Source organism: Pleurodeles waltl, chromosome 6, assembly GCF_031143425.1.
Source record: "Pleurodeles waltl isolate 20211129_DDA chromosome 6, aPleWal1.hap1.20221129, whole genome shotgun sequence".
NCBI classification, from domain to species: Eukaryota; Metazoa; Chordata; class Amphibia; order Caudata; family Salamandridae; genus Pleurodeles; species Pleurodeles waltl.
Window position 1 is genome coordinate 1,567,857,749 of NC_090445.1, and position 20,650 is coordinate 1,567,878,398.

At 45.6% G+C, this 20,650-nt stretch overlaps 1 protein-coding gene across 4 annotated transcripts in view; it reads left to right on the forward strand.

Moving 5' to 3' along the window:
• Positions 1-20,650, forward strand: part of RGS3 (regulator of G protein signaling 3) — an 805,262-nt gene that overhangs the window by 359,941 nt on the left and 424,671 nt on the right. For all 4 annotated transcript variants that reach the window (XM_069241285.1, XM_069241286.1, XM_069241284.1 and 1 more), the window contains one exon: positions 6,046-6,127. In XM_069241285.1, the coding sequence (XP_069097386.1) occupies positions 6,046-6,127 (82 nt within the window). The remainder of the gene's footprint in view (positions 1-6,045; positions 6,128-20,650) is intronic.

Sequence of the window (20,650 nt, forward strand, 5' to 3'; positions counted from 1 at the left end):
TTAGTCAGCAGAGACCTCCTGAAATCCCTCGCTCCTGCCACTTTTAGTCCTAATGTCGCTTGGGTCCACAGTGCACACATGATTATTTTTCGCAGGGCCTTCACTATGCTTTCTTTGCCCTTTTACTGCGGAGATCACGGCATCAGCTGAGACACCCTGGAGTTTGTGACCCAACCATGCCAGTAAGGCAGGTGTCAGAGAACCCCTGACAATCAGCTGCTTAACTCTCTTGATGATTTGCATTAAGAGCTTTGGGAGGTATCTGAGTTATTGGCTGGGGCGACAGTGATAGTTTGGGGGCTAGAAGTGGCAGTGACGTATCGGCCGAGGGTGCTGTTATAGATGGGCATCGTTCCATGGACTCAATCTCCCTTTCTGTGGCTGAAACTGCCCTTTGTAGGAAGCCATCAAGAGTTTTTTGTTGATTTTGGAGCGGTCCTGGGAAGTTACTGCTTTTCGTTTGCCCATCTTATATCTATATCCACGCCAAAGATGACACTCAGATGTCAAATACCTCACGATGCCTTACCACCTTATATCTTCAATCTTCACAGTTGCATCCGAAAATGATTAATGGAAGTCTAATAGACTGGGCCAAACTGATCCAACCTCCACCAAGCTGTTATGCACTCTTATGCACACCCCCAACCTCCCCGAATCAGTGATACTCCATACAGTCACTGATGCACGCTGTTCCTTATCCACGATCCCTAGGAAGTGTGTGGCGGGTAGTGGGCAGCGGCCATCAACGTCCCCCTCTCACAGTGTCGGACTGCATGTATGATCATGTCGGCTACTCACAGCCACTCCAGCAGGACAGGGCAAGACTGTGGATAGAGGCCAAGAGGAGGCTGTGGGCTCAGGTCAAATCGTGTATCCCCAATGGAAAACTCTGATTTCACAGGTATTCAGACCTCAGATCAGCCTCAGCAACGCTAAGCCCAATCCTGCACCTCCAATTCTTCACTCACTATGTGTCACAGTGACGCTGTCACTATGACCATCTAGTACAGCTAATCTGATAGGATGTGTCCGGGGAAGTCTCTCGTTCTCCACTCAATACACTCCAAGCGTACACCCCTCGCACTCAGATTTCTGCCCCAGGGATCAATCACATTTTCACTCATCCGGGGGTCCAGTGTGCTCACAGTGCCAATTCCACGCCTCTGAAGCCTCCAAAGCCTTTTGAGGCCTTGAGCCCAGGAGCCTTTGATGCTTTCCTTCTTGTCTTGTCTTCTTGTCTTTTTTTTCTCCACACCTGAGATTAAAAGTTCAGATTCAGGCTCAGGTTCGGGTTCAGGTTTTGGAGACCGGTTCAGTACGCCTCGCCAGCGAGCAAATGAGCAAACAAGAAAATCGAGTGAGCTGCTGCCTGCAGTGACTGATTACCAGGTGTCAGGTATTGGATGTGTATGAGCCTCTGCCCCGTGTTACCAGTGCCAGTACCAAGGCTGGGGCTCCGGTTTGTGGTTCAAGTGGTTCATGCACTCGTTTTGGGTTAGATCTCAGGATTCTGGTTTCAAATTCCGATTTTGGAGTTTTGGATCCACAGTTTTTCTTACACAGCTCCCCACCCCAGCTCCCCAGGGGCCAAGAACAGCAAGACGCTGAGGACGCGCTCAGCGACCCGTAGCACCTGAAATCTTCAGTATGGTATCTGTCAAGTGGCAAGATGTCTAGAGGTGCGGGTTACTCCTGTTTTTTTTGTCCACTCTTTCCCTGCGTCTATCCAGTGCATCCTGAAAGGAACGAGAGGGACGAGATTCCATATATCTGTCAGGGGCTTTTATATTTTCTCTATTTCTAAGATTAAAATTCCTATCTGAGTTCTCCAGGTATGGAGAATCTGCTCTCTGACTTTGTCTGTCTTTAATTTGCTTTTGTTTGTCCCAGCGCTTTTTAGAACCCTCTTGTGCTTGTTCAGTAACTTCCTTAAGGGTGGTACTATGTATTTCAGGTTTTTTCGGTTTGGCTCTCAAAATATCTCATCCTATGCTGGTATAGGTATCAGAAATTATTTTTGGTAGCTGTTTCTCCTGTTCCACGTTTTGAATCTCTCGGAGACGCTGGCGTATAGCTAAAGCTACTGCTTCCCCATTAATGTTGCAGAGTATGATTGAGGAGACTGTGTCGAAGTTACGCATCAATTTCATCCCCATATCTTGGGCTGGTGCAGCCCTGTGCTCATTTGCATTTGTTTTAACACTTCTGGTAAATTGGCAAGTCTCGGGGTACCATGTGTGGTAGTATAAATCGCAGCAAAGACTGTACCCCATGTGGCACAGTCATCCACTGAGGGAACCATCCCGAAGGGCAAGCACATTGTGGGAATCCTCTGTTTTTCCTGTGGTCCTGAATGGGGAAACACAGCTTCCAGCTGATTTTTTTTCTGGTCTACCCAGAACGGGATCTTCTCTTGTTCTCATGATAGAATGTACTGTTTGTGGATTAATCCCAGTAGTGGCAAATTAATACCCAGCAGGTGCTGGTGGTGCTTGATGCGCAGGTGGTGTTCTATATAATGTTATTAGCTCAATGTATAAAATGCGCAGATCAGCTGCCTGCATGTTTGTACATGCAGGCAGCTGATCTGCGCAGGGTGAGGTGTACATGTGGCAAACATAGGCCACGCTGGTCCTTCGTTACATTTATGAAATGGGTAAAGAGATGGAACACCAAGTGGGGAGAAAGTCCTCTTAAAATTCGAGCTCAAACACCCTAGTTAGGTGTTCCCTGTTTAGCTGAAGATCTTCCCCAAGACCATGGACGTCCCCCTATAATGGTACTTAGGGTACCTGTTGTGTGTGAAAGAGAGAAGCTCAGGGCATCAGTAAATTACAGCCTAAGGAATATCATTGGTGGCACCATGTTGTAGTTGGACTCTTGGACTCTTGATTTATGCAAGACTACTGGTTTAGGTGATGACAGCACTTTTGTTTGTAAGCGACTTGGCCAGTCCTACAACAAGTTGCAGCTGTCTGCCCATCCCCCCCCCCCCGGCTCACAAGCAGTACCTCACCAAAAACCCAAACAGTAAAATGTGATTTGTGGCAGCCTTTACACATGGACTTGAGTGCAAACTCTCATGGGAATCGTGGTTAAATGTTGATTACCCTTTTCTCATATGAGCAACAAGTCTTGTTCACACATAGGCAACAAAATGCTGTGTGTGAATGCTGCCAGATATTTCATTTCCATGGTGAGTTTCTCATGTAGTTATGATCAATGGCCCTGTAGGTCAGTCACCTGTTTTGAGGGTGGATTGCCTTTTAATATAGAGCCAGTGAACTTGGGGATGCTCTTAACAAAGGTGATGACTCGATTGTTAACAAGAGAGTTGAAGTGATTCTGTGTGTTTGTGCCAGTTCATAGGAGACCCCTGGGGCATTGCTATTCACTGCGCCGATCACCATAAGAATTCATAGTTTAAAAATAATTGCCACAAATATGAGTAAGGCTCAGGCGTAAGTTGGCACTTTCGTACTGAGTTAGTTCTCATAGGTTCCCACCCCCAAGGGTTGATTTATAATTGTGGTAATTACTATTTAGCATCGAGGTTACATTTAATTTTGTTTTATAGCCTGATCTCAACTCATCATAAACGGGGTAATTACAGCCAACCCATTGAAAAGCAGTGGAGCACTTCACATCACAGATGCTCTTATCAACACTAGCCAAACATGAGAATGCCAGAGATTAATTGAAAGGAAGGAGTTTCTGGCTGAAAATCTTTATGTAGGTGATCTCAAGATCATGGAACAAGGGTTGGTAAGACATGGTTTAGTAGTTTGGATTTTTTTTTTTACTATCCAGTAATAAAGGTGAATTTCCCCCTGTGTTGTGGGAGTCTATAATGATAGTTGAGTGCATCTTTCAGTTTGGACAGAAGACCTCAGTGAATCTTTTTATGTTTGGCAGCAGACTTTGAAGGTGTTTACATGCTTTATATTTCCTTGACACCCCCTACTTAAATGTGTTGTGACGGGGATAGCATCTACTTTCTGTGTGGGGTGATTCTATTGGAAAAGCTACCTTTATGATAATCTGCTTATCTTTTATATTTGAACATTTATTAAGTTTTCATTAAATAAAGATTATTAAGTTGAAAATGTGGCTTATTGACAGCAAATTCTCCACCCTTCCTTTCCTAGGTCATAGCTTCTTGAGACGATAAATTGGTAACAGTGTAGAGATTTATGGCTGTAACATCAAACTTTTTACAGTGGCAAATTCTGGAAATTTTACATATGGAACTATCGATGCAAGGCTTTAAATTGGGAAGAGGCTTCAAGCTAGGTCTGGAATGCTGGTGAAGAATGTTTGGAGTGAATATACAGAAACACTGTTTTGGTAGGATTAATTTTGAGTGAGAAGTAACTAGTCCATGTTTTGTTTTATTGGATTAGACATTCTCACCTAGAGATAAAGTTACCTGGGCGCCATTATTGTATTAATCAGTGGCCAAAGTGCACGCTACAGGGTGGAAGAAGAGCCGGTGGTCTGCAAAATTCGAGTTTCCTTAATGGTGACACACATGCATGAAGGGAAGAACACCATTTCAGAAGTCTCCCTTTGAAGCCTTTCTGTGCGCTCAACATTGCAAGCAGTGCATCATTACCAATCTGTTTGATTTGCTGATTTGGCGAGCATAGCCACAAGGCAAAGTTTACATTATTCAGAATGTAAAGTATGTCCTCCAAGACACCTATGACCGCAGTCAGTGATATTTACTCTTGAAACATTATGTTCTGTTATTATTTTAGATTGTCTGGTCTTTCACAGAAAAGGACTCAAATCTCGGTCCTGCACCTCGGACTGTTACCAGATAAAAGGCATGAAGTAAAATGTATTTGGGATGAAGGGGAGTTTTGAAACAAGGTCTGGATTTTGGTCAGTTTTTATGGCTGAACTAAACTGCCCTTCTTTACATTAAGTTCTGGTTCCAGTGGTTGGAGACAGATATACCCTTGAGAATTGATCCAGAGAGGTGCCTCCCTGTCCCTCTTTTGGACTTCTGCTTACCAATATATCAGACTGGACAGGAACGTGGTCCTCCAGTTGTAAGTCAACAGCAGTGATCCTGAGAGATTGGAAATAGCACAATGTGTATAATCGGTGAAATGTCCTTCAGGTACATTGTGAATCTATGTAATCCAGAATGCACTGCTGTTGATTATCTGTAGGAGCAATGTCGGTAATCAGTCCTTTTAATTAAGGATCACACAAGTACAAGGGAGTGGATTCTGTGTGAGCAATCCTCCAAGCGAACCTCCCTGGCTCAGGAGTGCTATCCGTCAAAATAGGAGGGGGGGGGGGGGGGGGGAGGACGGTATAAAGTAGGAAGGAAAAGACTTACAGAAACTCTTTTTAGAGGCAGGAACTGGCACCTGTGTGTTTGTGAGACAGGGCAGAGTCCTATTAAGGTGATGAATGTTCCACTACACATCTTGAAGGGGTATTTAGCCGCATTCCTGAGTTTGTTTAGAATAACATCCTCTGCTGCAAGCAATAAAGCATGTGACCCTTATAATCTTGCTGTATCCAGCATACGCTATTTAGCCAAGTCGCTCTTATGACTTGGGAATGTTCTGTTTGTGCTCTTGTGTGACCATTACTTTGGTTTACAAAGAACTGCCAATACACCAGAGATGTTAATAATTTGAAGGAACTAATACTCTTTCAGTGACTTCATTGAATGCTACCAAGCCAGCGATAATGTTTGAAGGTGGGTAGCTTTTTCATTTTTTATGTTGTGGGTGGTGTACCAGAGTCAGTACCTTGCTCAGATTTGGTAAAGATGTTAAAAAAGCCACATCATTTCCAAATACTCATCTTAGAGTGGAAGCATTCATGTCCTCTTTCCATTTGAGCTTACCACCATCTTCAATTGTTTTAGACCAGTGGGGCTCAAATGTTTCAAAATGTGTACATTTCTCGAGATAATTATTTGTGGAAAGCAGTCATAAAATGGATTCAATGCATAGCAGAATATACGTGCCTACGAACTGGGATTCAAACAGTAATTGTTTTTTTATTTTTCTTTAGATTGCAGTTCCTCGAGGACGGGATGGTTATGGTTTCACAATATGTTGTGATTCCCCAGTTCGTGTCCAAGCTGTTGATCCAGGTGACGCCGTTAAATCTTTAGTACCTTTTTTTCCCTTCCTTGTTGGCAGCCCTTTGAGATGGTATTTATTAGCTGGAAAATCAGCGTGGCTGGAGTTGAACTTTACAAAGACTCCCACTTTGAGATTTATTTTTAACCTGATTTCATTATTCATAGAATGTATTTTTAATAGAAAAGAAACTGTCATCAATTGTTTCTTAGAAGTGTTTTATCTATATTATGTATGTTCTTGGTTGTCATCTAACTTCTAATTGATGTTGTATGTTCCATTATGGACCCCCAGAATCTACAGGCTTTTTCAAAATTATGAAAATATTCTTGATGAAGACACCTATCCCTCTGTTATTCTTTTCTAGCATATTTGTGATAGTGGGAAGGGAAAGCGACAGACTACTGCTTGGCATAATGATGGCCCAAGTCAGCCAAGGATGTAGAATAGCTGCTAAATCTCTTTTCCCGAGAAGCTCTTAGTAGCTTGGTCTTGTCCTGGATTGAGGGAGTGAGACCTTGAGTTCCTCTTGTCTACTCCACAGTGTGGCGTCCACCAGGCTAACCATCCGGTGCTTGTTGAATGTGTTGTGGAACGTACAGGGCTTTGACGGATCGTGTAGTTGCCTAACAAGAAGCTTTGAGACACGGGTGCATTGATTGTGATTGCTGGGAAACTACTTTGGCGATCTGTATAAAAAACGAAATATTAAATAATGATAAATTAAAGAGATATCAAAGTAATATTTATTTACCCATTTGAGTAGTATTAGATGGGCACACGACTCATACGTTTTTTTTACTACTTTGAGTTCTGCCCGAGAATAATTAGAGTATAGTTAAGAAATAACAGTGTGTTATCATCTGATAATTCCATAGATTATTTGTGGATGAATTATCTGTACAGGGATTATCTGTGCATGGATTATTTGGTCATGTTGTGGGCTTTACAAATGAGACAGGTAGAGTCAGGGTAGACATGCATGGAGTATAGTACCATGCTAGTGAAACGTTGGTATGATTTCTGAAGGGAGAGGATGCAGTGTAGCTACGTGGGTTTAGATGGCTTTCACCCTTGTCTGTGTAGTTGCTGTGGGTGCAAACGTTATGCTGAGCTAACTCAAAGTGAGAAAACAACAATGTGATACATGGGCGAAAAATGTTTTGTGCGGTCACTCCGATTTCTTGTCATGGATTCTGTCAATTTACGGAGTTCCCCAATTAGTAAAGAAAAACATTGGTTCCCTTAACCCCTTCGCTGCCAGGCCTTTTCCCCTCCTGTGCTGCGCCTTTTTTTGGCTATTTGGGGCAGTTCGCGCTTAGGCCCTCATAACTTTTTGTCCACATAAACTACTCACGCCAAATTTGCGTCCTTTTTTTCCCAACATCCTAGGTATTCTAGAGGTACCCAGACTTTGTGGGTTCCCCTGAAGGAGACCAAGAAAATACAGCAAAAACGTAGTTTCTGTAACAAAAAAAAAGGGAAAAGGGGGCTGCAGAAGAAGGCTTGTGGGTTTTTCCCTGAAAATGGCAGCAACAAAGGGTTTGCAGTGCTAAAATCACTATCTTCCCAGCTTTCAGGAACAGGCAGACTTGATTAAGAAATACTCATTTTTCAACACAATTTTGGCATTTTACTGGGACATACCCCATTTTTACTATTTTTTATGCTTTCAGCCTCCTTCCAGTTAGTGACAGAAATGGGTGTGAAACCAATGCTGGATCCCAGAAAGCTAAACATTTCAGAAAAGTAGACAACATTCTAAATTCAGCAAGGGGTAATTTGTGTAGATCCTACAAGTGTTTCCTACAGAAAATAGCTGAAATAAAAAAAAATGAAATTGAGGTGAAAACAACTGCAATTTTTTTCCACCTTTTACTCTGTAACTTTTTCCTACGATGTCAGATTTCCGAAAGCAATATACCGTTACGTCAGCTGGACTCTTCTGGTTGTGGGCATATATAGGGCTTGTAGGTTCATCAAGAACTGTAGGTACCCAGAGCCAATAAATAAGCTGCACCTTGCACAGGTTTTTATTCTATACCGGGTATACAGCAATTCATTTGCTGAAATATAAAAAGTGAAAAATAGGTATCAAGAAAACCTTTGTATTTCCAAAATGGCCACAAGATAAGGTGTTGAGAAGCAGTGTTTATTTGCACATCTCTGAATTCCGGGGTGCCCATACTAGCATGTGAATTACAGGGCATTTCTCAAATAGATGTCTTTTTTACACACTGCCTTACATTTGGAAGGAAAAAATGTAGAGAAAGACAAGGGGTAATAACACTTGTTTTGCTATTCTGTGTTCCCCCACATCTCCCGATAAAAATGGTACCTCACTTGCGTGGGTATGCCTAGCGCCCACGAAAGGAAATGGCCCAAAACACAACATGGACACATCACATTTTTTCACAGAAAACAGAGGTGTTTTTTACAAAGTGTCTACATGTGGAATTTGGCTTCTAGCTCAGCCGGCACCTGGGAAAAACCTAGCAAACCAGCGCATTTTTGAAAACTACACACCTAGGGGAGTCCAAGATGGGGTGACTTGTGGGGCTCTGACCAGGTTCTGTTACCTAGAATCCTTTGCAAACCTCAAAATTTGGCCAAAAAACACTTTCCTCACATTTCGGTGACAGAAAGTTCTGGAATCTGACAGGAGCCACAAATTTCCTTCCACCCAGCGTTCCCCCAAGTCTCCCGATAAAAATGGTACCTCACTTGTGTGAGTAGGCCTAGCGCCCACGAAAGGAAATGGTCCAATACACAACGTGGACACATCACATTTTTTCACAGAAAACAGAGGCGTTTTTTTACAAAGTGCCTACCTGTGGATTTTGGCCTCCAGCTCAGCCGGCACCTAGGGAAACCTAGCAAACCAGCGCATTTTTTAAAACAAGACACCTAGGGGAATCCAAGATGGGGTGACTTGTGGGGCTCTGACCAGGTTCTGTTACCCAGAATCCTTTGCAAACCTCACAATTTGGCCAGAAAAACACTTTTTCCTCACATTTCGGCTACAGAAAGTTCTGGAATCTGACAGGAGCCACACATTTACTTCCACGCAGCGTTCCCCTAAGTCTCCCGATAAGAATGGTACCTCACTTGTGCGGGTGGGCCAGGTGCCTGCAACAGAAAATGGCCAAAAACTTGTAGAGATTGAAGGGATAGCACAGCGAGTTGATAAGCACATATTTTTCTTTTATACATCTTTTAGGCTGACTCTGTTTTGGGGTCCCATGCAAGTGAGCTATCATTTTACTTGGGGGACTGAGGGAAACGCTGGGTGGTAGGAAATTTGTGCGGCAGCAGTGATCCTACAACGAAAAGTGAGGAAAATATGTTTTTTTAATGCAAAATGTTGGGGGATCCAGGCAAGCCACAACTCCTTGGACTCCTTGTGGTGTCTATTTTTAAAACATGTCTGGGTTTGGTAGGTTTCCCTAGATGAAGGCCGCACCCGGGACCAAAACCATAGGTGACCCTCCCCCAAACACAGGTAGTTTTACAATAGATCATTTTGGTGTGTCCACATACTTATGTGATGTTCCAAACACTAAAATTATGAAAAGAAACACACTTAGGTTATGTTAAAAAGACCCCTCACCCACCAACCAAGTTGGTGGCATGCTTCATTATCGGGGTCCCACCCGAGGCACCTAGCGTGTCACAGGTGTGCTGCGACGCCTGATTACAGCAGAGCAGGTTTTGTCATTTTTACCACACATACTGGTTGGATTTGGCACGAGGGTGATTGATGGTTCAGTGGATCAAATTTCATTAATAAGAGATTTCACAAAAATGAAGTGCACTGTTAATAACTAAAAGGCCAAAAAACTTAACCAATGACTCACAGCTCGTGAGCTGTAAAGCCACGGCAAGGCACCAACTGCTTTACAGTCCATTCACACACCTTTCATACATGACATGCACAAGGCCATTCACGCCACCAGCCACAGGCCCAGCACCTTACAACACTCGAATCGACAGACAGTGCCACTCAAGGGCCCATCACTTACATACGCCCACATGCCTGATACAGCAATCACACCAGCTGATGGGAGTGTGTGGACTGGTGTTTGGCTGGCAGTGTGTTGCAGTAGCCAACAGCAAGTCAATATGTACACTATGTACACCCTCAGCCAAGCCCCACTCCACACACAATGGCATCACTTTTATTTTTTATTTTATTTTTAAACAAAGAAACCACTAAGTAATTAGAAATAATTTCAAAACTACAAACACAAAAGCTCTAACTAAGTACATGACAGAAATGCTAAACATGAAACTGAACACATGAAAATACAAAACAGACATGGGTTTACACTCACGGTTGTTCCCAGTAATTCTTCTGGGTGTGGTAATTCTTAAAACAACCACCCACTCACAGCCCAGGCTTTGAAGGACAATCTGGGCAGTACATTCAAGTCTCCCTCCGGATACCTCTTCGAAAACACACTCGACATTTCTTAGCTGGAAAGTCTTTTTTGGGTGTGGGAGGAATGTGCTCAGCAAAGTGGCGATCTTTCAATCTAGCCACATCCTCCACCACTGCTTCTCTAGGAACTCTAGCCTGTTCCACCACAATAAGGCTCTCTATCACTGACTCCTGAAATTTCACAAATGCCATCTTTGACTCTGGAGACCTATCCTTAAACACAATAAAAGCATTAAATGTTGCTAAGTGGAAGAGGTGAATTGCTAACTTCTTATACCAAACGTAAGACTTACGAATAGCAGTATAAGGTTCCAACCTTTGATCAACTCTATCTACACCTCCCATGTGCTTATTATGATGTAAAATGCACACAGGTTTGCGCACTTCAGCAACCTGGCCCAAACAGTCACGGGGGAAGTACTCTCATCATGGATGGTACTTAGCATGTATCAAATCAAATCAAATCATTAACATTTATAAAGCGCGCTACTCACCCGTGCGGGTCTCAAGGCGCTAGGGGGGAAAGGGGGGGTTATCGCTGCTCGAACAGCCAAGTCTTTAGGAGTCTCCGGAAAGCGGAGTGGTCCTGGGTGGTCCTGAGGCTGGTGGGGAGGGAGTTCCAGGTCTTGGCCGCCAGGAAGGAGAAAGATCTCCCACCCGCCGTGGAGCGGCGGGTGCGAGGGACGGCAGCAAGTGCGAGGCCAGCGGAGCGGAGGGGGCGGGTGGGGACGTAGAAGCTGAGGCGTCTGTTGAGGTATTCCGGTCCCTTGTTGTGGAGGGCTTTGTGTGCGTGGGTGAGAAGACGGAAGGTGATCCTTTTGCTGACTGGGAGCCAATGCAGGTGTCTCAGGTGTGCGGAGATGTGGCTGTTGCGGGGTACGTCGAGGATGAGGCGGGCCGAGGCGTTTTGGATGCGTTGCAGGCGGTCTTGGAGTTTGGCGGTGGTCCCGGCGTAGAGGGTGTTGCCGTAGTCCAGGCGACTCGTGACAAGGGCGTGGGTCACGGTTTTTTCTGGTGTCGGCGGGGATCCAGCGGAAGATCTTGCGGAGCATGCGGAGAGTGAGGAAGCAGTCGGAGGACACGGCGTTGACTTGCTTGGTCATGGTGAGAAGAGGGTCCAAGATGAAGCCGAGGTTGCGGGCGTGGTCTGCGGGGGTGTAGACATCCCTCCTGTCTGAAAACTTCAAACCAACAAAAAAAAAACACACACACACGATCCCTGGTGCCTACGTGGCTTCTGCCCCCCACATAAATAAAAATACTTAAAAAATCCCTGGCGTTCTAGTCGTTTCTGCCCCCCTTGGGGGCAGATAGGCTGATCTGTCCCCAAGGGGGGCAGAAATGGCCTTGGTACACGTTCCCCCAAAGGAGGGGGTGACCCTTGCCCAAGGGGCCGTCCCCCCTCCACTAACACACACACACACACACACACACTATCCCTGGTGTTCTAGTGGTTTCTGCCCCCCCCCAGATAAGCCTAAAAAAAGACTGATCTGCCCAGGGGGGCAGAAATGGCCATAACAAACATGCCCCCAAATGGGAGCGACCCTTGCCCAATGGGCCGCTCCCCAACGCAAAACATTGGAAAAATAAAAAATTCCTGGCGTCTAGTGGATTCTGCCCCCCTTGGGGGCAGATCAGCCTAAAAATAATAGGCCGATGGCCACAAGAAACATGCCCCCAAATGGGAGCGACCCTTGCCCAAGGGGCCGCTCCCAAACGCAAAACATTGCAAACATTAAAAAAAAAGAAAACCCTGGCGTCTAGTGAATTCTGCCCCCTTTGGGGGGAGATTGGCCTAAAAATATTAGGAGCACTGTGCTGCAGGACGTAACCACTTCGTCCGCGGCACAGAAGGGGTTAAAAGGGTGAATGGCAGGGATTTCAGTAGGAAATCAACAAGGGCATTGTTACATTGTGCTGTCTTGCCTGACTACACACATTAGTGAAGTTTGCTTTCTTGGAAGGAAGGATGGTGATGTGGACTCTTTATAACTGACAGGATACAGATAGGAGATAGTGACCTGAACACACACCCTGGTAAATACAGAACTGGCTGGATGTTACATTTTGATGAGACTGACATTAGTGATTACATGTATGATACTGCCCCTTACCACAAAATATGCTTAGTAGTAGAGTTACGTCATATAGACTTAAAGTGCCCAAAACCGAGGGAACCCAGAGCAATTAATTTTTTCTGAGAAAGGAAGTAGAGGATTACCTTCAGACATCAAATTGCATCCAGAAAGTTTGATAGAGCCAGAACCTCTTTAGGCTTCAAGAGAGCTATCTCAGAGCCCGAAGCAACGCCATGGTGACATCACTGAAGCCATTTAGTGCCCACACCTGTGCACCAAAGTCAGTTCCCTTTTTTCTGCACCCTTCATCCTGGATCCAGCTCTCGCTCTCTCTCTTTCTTTCTTTCAGCATTGCTGTAATTTTATCAAACTTTGCAGTGCTAGTGATGTCCTGACTTCAGAAGCCAAGATTAAAACCTCACAGGCACTCTAATTGATAGATATCCATTTCGGGCTCTGAGGTGCATTTTTGCAGTTGTGGCACAATTCTAAGTTGTGTTACAACTGCAGCCTCATGCACCTCAAGGCCATTAAGGAGCACAAGATCAAGCTGTTCATGACCCGTGTTTGCAACAATCGCTATTCCTATCACCGATCATGTTGCAGGCTCAGGTCACCTTCTAGGTCTTGTCCTTCTTCGTACAAGTCATGGGACAAAGGTTATTAACACAGGCAGAAGACATGAGGATTGTTCGCCTAAGCGGTAATCCGAAGCTAAAGGTAAGTCTATTCGATGATCTGCGCCTCTCTGTGTAGTCATCTTTGGAGTTGAAGCTGGTAGAGATACCTGCCCATGAGGAGCCTCCAAAAGCAGAGCTGCTGACCTTCAACCTTTGGCACCCTTCATGATGCCGCCTCAGGCCTATCCTGGCTTCTTGGCTCAAGTTGTTACGCAACTTTCTTTATGCATGCAATGATGGAGCTCCATAGGCATTAGGCGTTCCACTCTGGAGCACCTGTGGATGCCTTTAAGATCTTCCAGAGCTCTGTTTGGATACACACTAAAGGGTCCACCCTCTGCACTGTTCATACCTTTTATTTCATTTGAAAATGACCGGTATCATTCGGATGCTTCCAGGAGCAGAGATGTCTTCTAATGTCCCTCCCCCATCGCTGCCACTAGAGCCACTTTTCTAACTTATGGCTAAGAGACAGACAAACCTGCAGAGGTCTAGCTTGAAGGTTCAGCAAAAAGTTGAGAAAGAAGTTTAGAGAGCAGGAATGTGATAACTCTCACCAGCGTCACTGGACGTGGATGCATGGGATATTTGGATCTGTCATCCAGATTGATCCATCTATTGATGCCTGACTAACTCCAGACATAGCAAATCTGTTTCTGCCCGGTTCGTCTGGCATGGCTGATTTGGCCTTACAATTGTCCAGCAGACTGGACACTTCTCCAGAAGTTCAAATATATTGTCCATCACTCAGGTTGTGGAAATTGTACTTTGGAAACAAAGCATTCAGAATTATAACCCCAGCTTAGTTACCTCAGACACTAGAAGTGGAAGACTGGATGGTGTCCCTCGTTTTGCAGGACATATATTTCCATATATTGATTTGACAGTCACCCAGGAGGAACTGGCGTTTCATGGTAGGGTACACTCACTACTAGTTACTGGTCTTCCTTTTCGGGCGAACATTGGTGCCTTGAATCTTCACAAAGGCTGCAATTGTGGTTGTGGAGCATGTGAAGAAGCCTGGTATTACTATATTCCCAAGCTTGGACGACTTGCTGCTCAAAGCCAGTTCATCACAGATAGTGTTGCAACATTTGCAGGTAACAGCATCCCAGCTGTTCATCTTGGGATCTTCAATTATTGTGCCCAAGCTCAACCTGAATACCTTCTATTGCCTCCTGTTCCTGTCCCTAGAGGATCTGAGCTATTCCCCAAATTATTCCAATGTTTCAGAAGGGAGCTCTGGTTCTAATCGAGATAGTTCTCTGCTGTAGGAAAGTACCATCTTGCCTGGCATGTTACCCCCATATTTCACTGTATATATGTTGTTTTAGTCTATGTGTCACTGGGACCCTGCCAGGCAGGGCCCCAGTGCTCATAAGTATGTGCTCTGTATGTGTTCCCTCTGTGATGCCTAACTGTCTCACTGAGGCTCTGCTAATCAGAACCTCAGTGGTTATGCTCTCTCTGCTTTCCAAATTTGTCACTAACAGGCTAGTGACTAAATTTACCAATTCACATTGGCATACTGGTACACCCATATAATTCCCTAGTATATGGTACTGTGATACCCAGGGTATTGGGGTTCCAGGAGATCACTATGAGCTGCAGCATTTCTTTTGCCACCCATAGGGAGCTCTGACAATTCTTACACAGGCCTGCCAGTGCAGCCTCAGTGGAATAACGTCCACGTTATTTCACAGCCATTTACCACTGCACTTAAGTAACTTATAAGTCACCTATATGTCTAACCTTCACCTAGTGAAGGTTGGGTGCAAAGTTACTTAGTTTGTGGGCACCCTGGCACTAGCCAAGGTGTGCCCCCACATCGTTCAAATTCCCCAGACTTTGTGAGTGCGGGGACACCATTACACGCGTGCACTGTACATCGGTCACTACCTATGTACAGCGTCACAATGGTAACTCCGAACATGGCCATGTAACATGTCTAAGATCATGGAATTGTCACCCCAATGCCATTCTGGCATTGGAGGGGACAATTCCATGATCCCCCGAGTCTCAAGCACAGAACCCGGGTACTGCCAAACTGCCTTTCCGGGGTCTCCACGGCAGCTGCTGCTGCTGCCAACCCCTCAGACAGGTTTCTTCCCTCCTGGGGTCCAGGCAGCCCTGGCCCAGGAAGGCAGAACAAAGGACTTCCTCTGAGGAAGGGTGTAACACCCTCTCCCTTTGGAAATAGGTGTGAAGGCTGGGGAGGAGTAGCCTCCCCCAGCCTCTGGAAATGCTTTGATGGGCACAGATGGTGCCCATTTCTGCATAAGCCAGTCTACACCGGTTCAGGGATCCCCCAGCCCTGCTCTGGTGCAAAACTGGACAAAGGAAAGGGGAGTGACCACTCCCCTGACCTGCACCTCCCAGGGGAGGTGCCCAGAGCTCCTCCAGTGTTTCCCAGACCTCTGCCATCTTGGAAACAGAGGTGTTTGTGGCACACTGGACTGCTGTGAGTGGCCAGTGCCAGCAGATGACGTCAGAGGCTCCTTCTGATAGGCTCTTACCTCTATTGGTAGCCAATCCTCCTTCCTTTGGTAGCCAAACCTCCTTTTCTGGCTATTTAGGGTCTCTGCTTTGGGGAATTCTTCAGATAACGAATGCAAGAGCTCACCAGAGTTCCTCTGCATCTCCCTCTTAACCTTCTGCCAAAGGATCGACCGCTGACTGCTCAGGACGCCTGCAAAACCGCAACAAAGTATCAAGACGACTACTAGCAACCTTGAATCGCTTCATCCTGACGGCTTTCTCGACTGTTTCCAGGTGGTGTATGCTCTAGGGGTAGCCTGCCTCCTCTCTGCAGCAGGAGCTCTGAAGAAATCTCCCGTGGGTCGACAGAATCTTCCCCCTACAACCGCAGGCACCAAAAGACTGCGTCACTGGTCCTCTGGGTCCCCTCTCAGCACGACGAGCGTGGTCCCTGGAAATCAGCAACTCTGTCCAAGTGACTCCCACAGTCCAGTGACTCTTCAGTCCAAGTTTGGTGGAGGTAAGTCCTTGCCTCCCCACGCTAGTCTGCATTGCTGGGTACCGCGTGATTTGCAGCTGCTCCGGCTCCTGTGCACTCTTCCAGGATTTCCTTTGTGCACAGCCAAGCCTGGGTCCCTGACACTCTAACCTGCAGTGCACAACCTTCTGAGTTGTCCTCCGGCATCGTGGGACTCCCTTTTGTGACTTCGGGTGGACTCCGGTTCACTTTTCTTCTAAGTGCCTGTTCAGGTACTTCTGCTGGTGCTGCCTGCTTCTGTGAGGGCTCCCTACGTTGCTGGGTGCCCACTCTGTCTCCTCCTCCAAGTGGCGACATCCTGGTCCCTCCTGGGCCACAGCAGCACCCAAAAACCTCTACCGCGACCCTTGCAGCTAGCAAGGCTTGTTTGAGGTTTTTCTGCATGGGAGCACCTCTGCAAGCTTCATTGCGATGTGGGACATCCATCCTCCAAAGGAGAAGTTCCTAGCTCTCTTCTTTCTTGCAGAACTCCAAGCTTCTTCCAACAGTTGGCAGCTTCCTTGCACCCTCAGCTGGCATTTCCTGGGCTCCTGCCCACTCTCAACACTGTCGCGACTATTGGACTTGGTCCCCTTGTCTTACAGGTACTCAGGTCCGGAAATCCACTGTTGTTGCATTGCTGGTGTTTGTTCTTCCTGCAGAAACCCCCTATCACGACTTCTGTGCTCTCTGGGGGTAGTAGGTGCACTTTACACCTACCTTTCAGGGTCTTGGGGGGGCTATTTTTCTAACCCTCACTGTTTTCTTACAGTTCCAGCGTCCCTCTACAAGCTCACATAGGTGTGCGGTCCATTCGTGGTTGGCATTACACTTTTGGAGTATATGGTTTGTGTTGCCCCTATACCTATGTGCTCTTATTGCAATCTACTGTAATTTTACACTGTTTGCATTAATTTTCTTGCTATTACCTGCATAATTTTGGTTTGTGTACATATATATTGTGTATATACATATCTTTTCCTCATACTGAGGCTACTCACTGAGATACTTATGGCATATTGTCATAAAAATAAAGTACCTTTATTTTTAGTACTTCTGTGTATTGTGTTTTCTTATGATATTGTGCATATGACACCAGTGGTATAGTAGGAGCTTTACATGTCTCCTAGTTCAGCCTAAGCTGCTTTGCCATAGCTACCTTCTATCAGCCTAAGCTGCTAGAAACACCTCTTCTACACTAATAAGGGATAACTGGACCTGGCACAAGGTGTAAGTACCTCTAGTACCCACTACAAGCCAGGCCAGCCTCCTACATATGCCTGCTGTGTTTTTTGGCTTCCAGCCTCCTATGTACACTTGCATATGAGGGTTCTCCAGTGATGTCTCCAGAAGCACTGGTTTCAGCATGGCAGAGACCTAGCAGATAGTATTGTGATCTCATGGCACGCAGTGGCAGATCTGTTTTAGTAGTTGGTGGAGGAGCCCTTTCTCAGAGATGTCCTAATACACCCCATTATTCGTGGCCATATTAGAGATGGATGAATCTTACTGTGGGTGAGATACTGGTCTGGAGTAACTGGAGATCAGAGTCTCCTGGTCTCCAGAGGTGGAGATGAGTCTCCTGGTCTCCAGAGGTGGAGATGAGTCTCCTGGTCTCCAGTAGTGATGAGGCTCCTGGTCTCCAGAGGAGGAGATGAGTCTCCTGGTCTCCAGAGGTGGAAATGAGTCTCCTGGTCTCCAGAGTTGAAGATCATTGTCTCCTGGTCTCCAGAGGTGGAGATCAGAATCTCCTGGTCTCAAGAGGAGCAGGTTCACATAAGCCTGCTAGAACTGAGGGCGATTTGGCTGGCACTCAACGCATTCCTGTTTCCTGAGAGGTCAGTCCAATGTGATCTTGATGAACCATATGCCTAGAATGTGGTATGTCAACAAGCAGGGAGGAGTTGGGTCTCTCCTCAAAACCCTCTGACTCTGGGCTTGAGCGCACCATCCTATAATTGAGGCTAGTTGTCAGCCATCTGGCCTCCTCTCTGAATACCAGGGCTAACAACTTCAATCTACATCTTCTTGCAGATCACAAGTAGCATCTCCATCCAGAGGTGGTACAGCTTATCTTTACCCTGTGGGCCACTCTTCAGGTTGATCTTTTTGCTACTCACAGCAATGTCCATTGCCATCAATTCTGTGCCCTCTAGTATCCTTTGCAAGGATCCGTAGAGGGGCGTATTACGATTGAAGTCGAACTTTCCAGTTTATTACATGGTTCCTCCCAGGCCCTTGATTCCTCTTGCACTGAGAAGATTGGCCAGGACCGGGCCCAATTAATTATTTGTGAAGGGTGTGGCAAGCATACTGTCTGCACCTCACCCTGAATCCCCGACCTTGTCTTCCTCTCAGAGCGGACCTCCCCTTCCAGCTGGAGAGACAGGTTTTGCACCCCAACATCCAGAGCCTTCTTTTTCATGCCTAGAGTTTTATCACTGACTCCTGGACTTTTTCAGTCGCCACAAGAGGTGGTTGACATGATTATGTCTACCTATTGTCCCTGCACCAAATCTGTCTGTTCTGGGAAGTTGAATAGGTGTGTCACTTGTTGTGCAGAGAATGAGGGTGGATACCTTGAGGGTTCACTTGTCTGAGGTCATTTAGTTTGTGCTCGCACTGGCCCACTGTGTTTTGCAGTGGGACCCTTCATGTGTTATATTTTGCATCTATCTGCTTTTGTCTGTCTCCCACACCAGCCTTTTCACATTCCCGATTTCAGAAGGGACTGACAAATTTGTTTCCACCAACTCCTTTTGCTAAGCCCCAGTGGAACCTATATCTTGTTTTGACTTTTTTAATGGATTCTCTGTTTGAGCCGCTTCAGTTTCCAGTTAAAATTGTTGAGATTTAAAACCATGTTCCTGGCGTCCATTAGCTTGGCAAGGAACATCAGTGAGCTGAAAACAGTGAGCATGCACCCTACACATGCTCCTTTCCTACAAGTTGGTCGTTTTAACATAAGTGTATTTTTTCTTCTGAATAAGATGGTAAGGGGACAAAGGCTAATGGGGCAAAAGGGTAACCGGTTAATGGTAAGTAATGCAGAAGTGTAATGGATTAATGAGGAGTGGTAAAGGATAAGAGATTGAGTGTGAGGGGCTAACTGCAAGGAGGTAAGGAAAAGGGGTAAAGGATAAGGAATAAGGGGTAAAGCATAAGATGGTTATGGGTTAAGAATAACAGATTTAAGGTTAGGGGTAAGAGGGTAAGGAGTTATGGGTGAGAGGCAGTAGGTCAGGAAAAGGTTAATGGATTATGAGGTTAACGGTAAACTATTAAGACTAAATCCCAAGGATCGAGGTTAAGATGGTTTGGGAATAATGAGCATCATCAAAAATCAGTTATTTTAAAAAAAAAAAAGCTATCAGGAAAGTCATAGGTTAAATGTATAAATGAGATGGTAACAATGAAAGAGAGAAAAGGCACTTGCCCTCAGAACAGGGGAAAAGCTGTATGGAAATGTTAGACAAACAGCAAGGAGGAAATGGTAGCAGCCAAATCTATAGATGTTTTTGTTCAGTTAGCCGCAATCACATGGGGATTTGGTTGGGGGAGGGGAGGAGTGGGGAGAGATATCCCCCTATGAAAATGGTCTTTTGTTATTAGTTTCTGCCTAGGGTAGATACAGCCCTTCCGAATGAAAGGGTTTTTCTATTTTCTGCTGCTATCTTGTTTGGTGACAGCTAGTTTTAAAATTGTACTGCACTTTACTGATTTTAGATGAAAGGGAATTGGGGCAATACCTTGGGGTCGCATGATTGTGGCTGCGTTCAGTGGCACTTGTGTTTTCTCTGTTGCTGCACTCTAGCTGCCTTTTTTGTTAGAGGTCTAGCTGCCGAAAACTCTGCAACTCTGCCCCTATAAAAGCCACTCCGGGGTGTGGACGTAATAGCAGCGCGCCAAAGGCAAGCCCATCTGTGCCCGACCGGGGGCAGGTGCCTGAACCCCTGCCATTTTTATACACCATGCAGCTCACATACTGTTTGTGAACTAAAATCACTCAATACAGTTCCAACAAATAATTGCCTACACTCCATAACTCCATTGACACTCCCCACAGTATGTAAATTCTGTAAAGCCATTTTAGGACCCCACAACATGGAGGATGGGAGTAAGGGATCAATGTTCCCTCCTGTTTCTAACCAGATTAAAATGTTACTGTTGAATTTCCAAACCCCAATATTGAGATCTTCACTTTTCTTGAGAAACGGATGCCCTGTTTCGAACTGAAAGCAGGCTAAACGATCGCTTGGCCCCTAATATTAGGTCCCTTCCCTAGGGGTACTCCATTATTAGGTTTGATACGAAAGATGAGCGGTGAAAGAATAAAA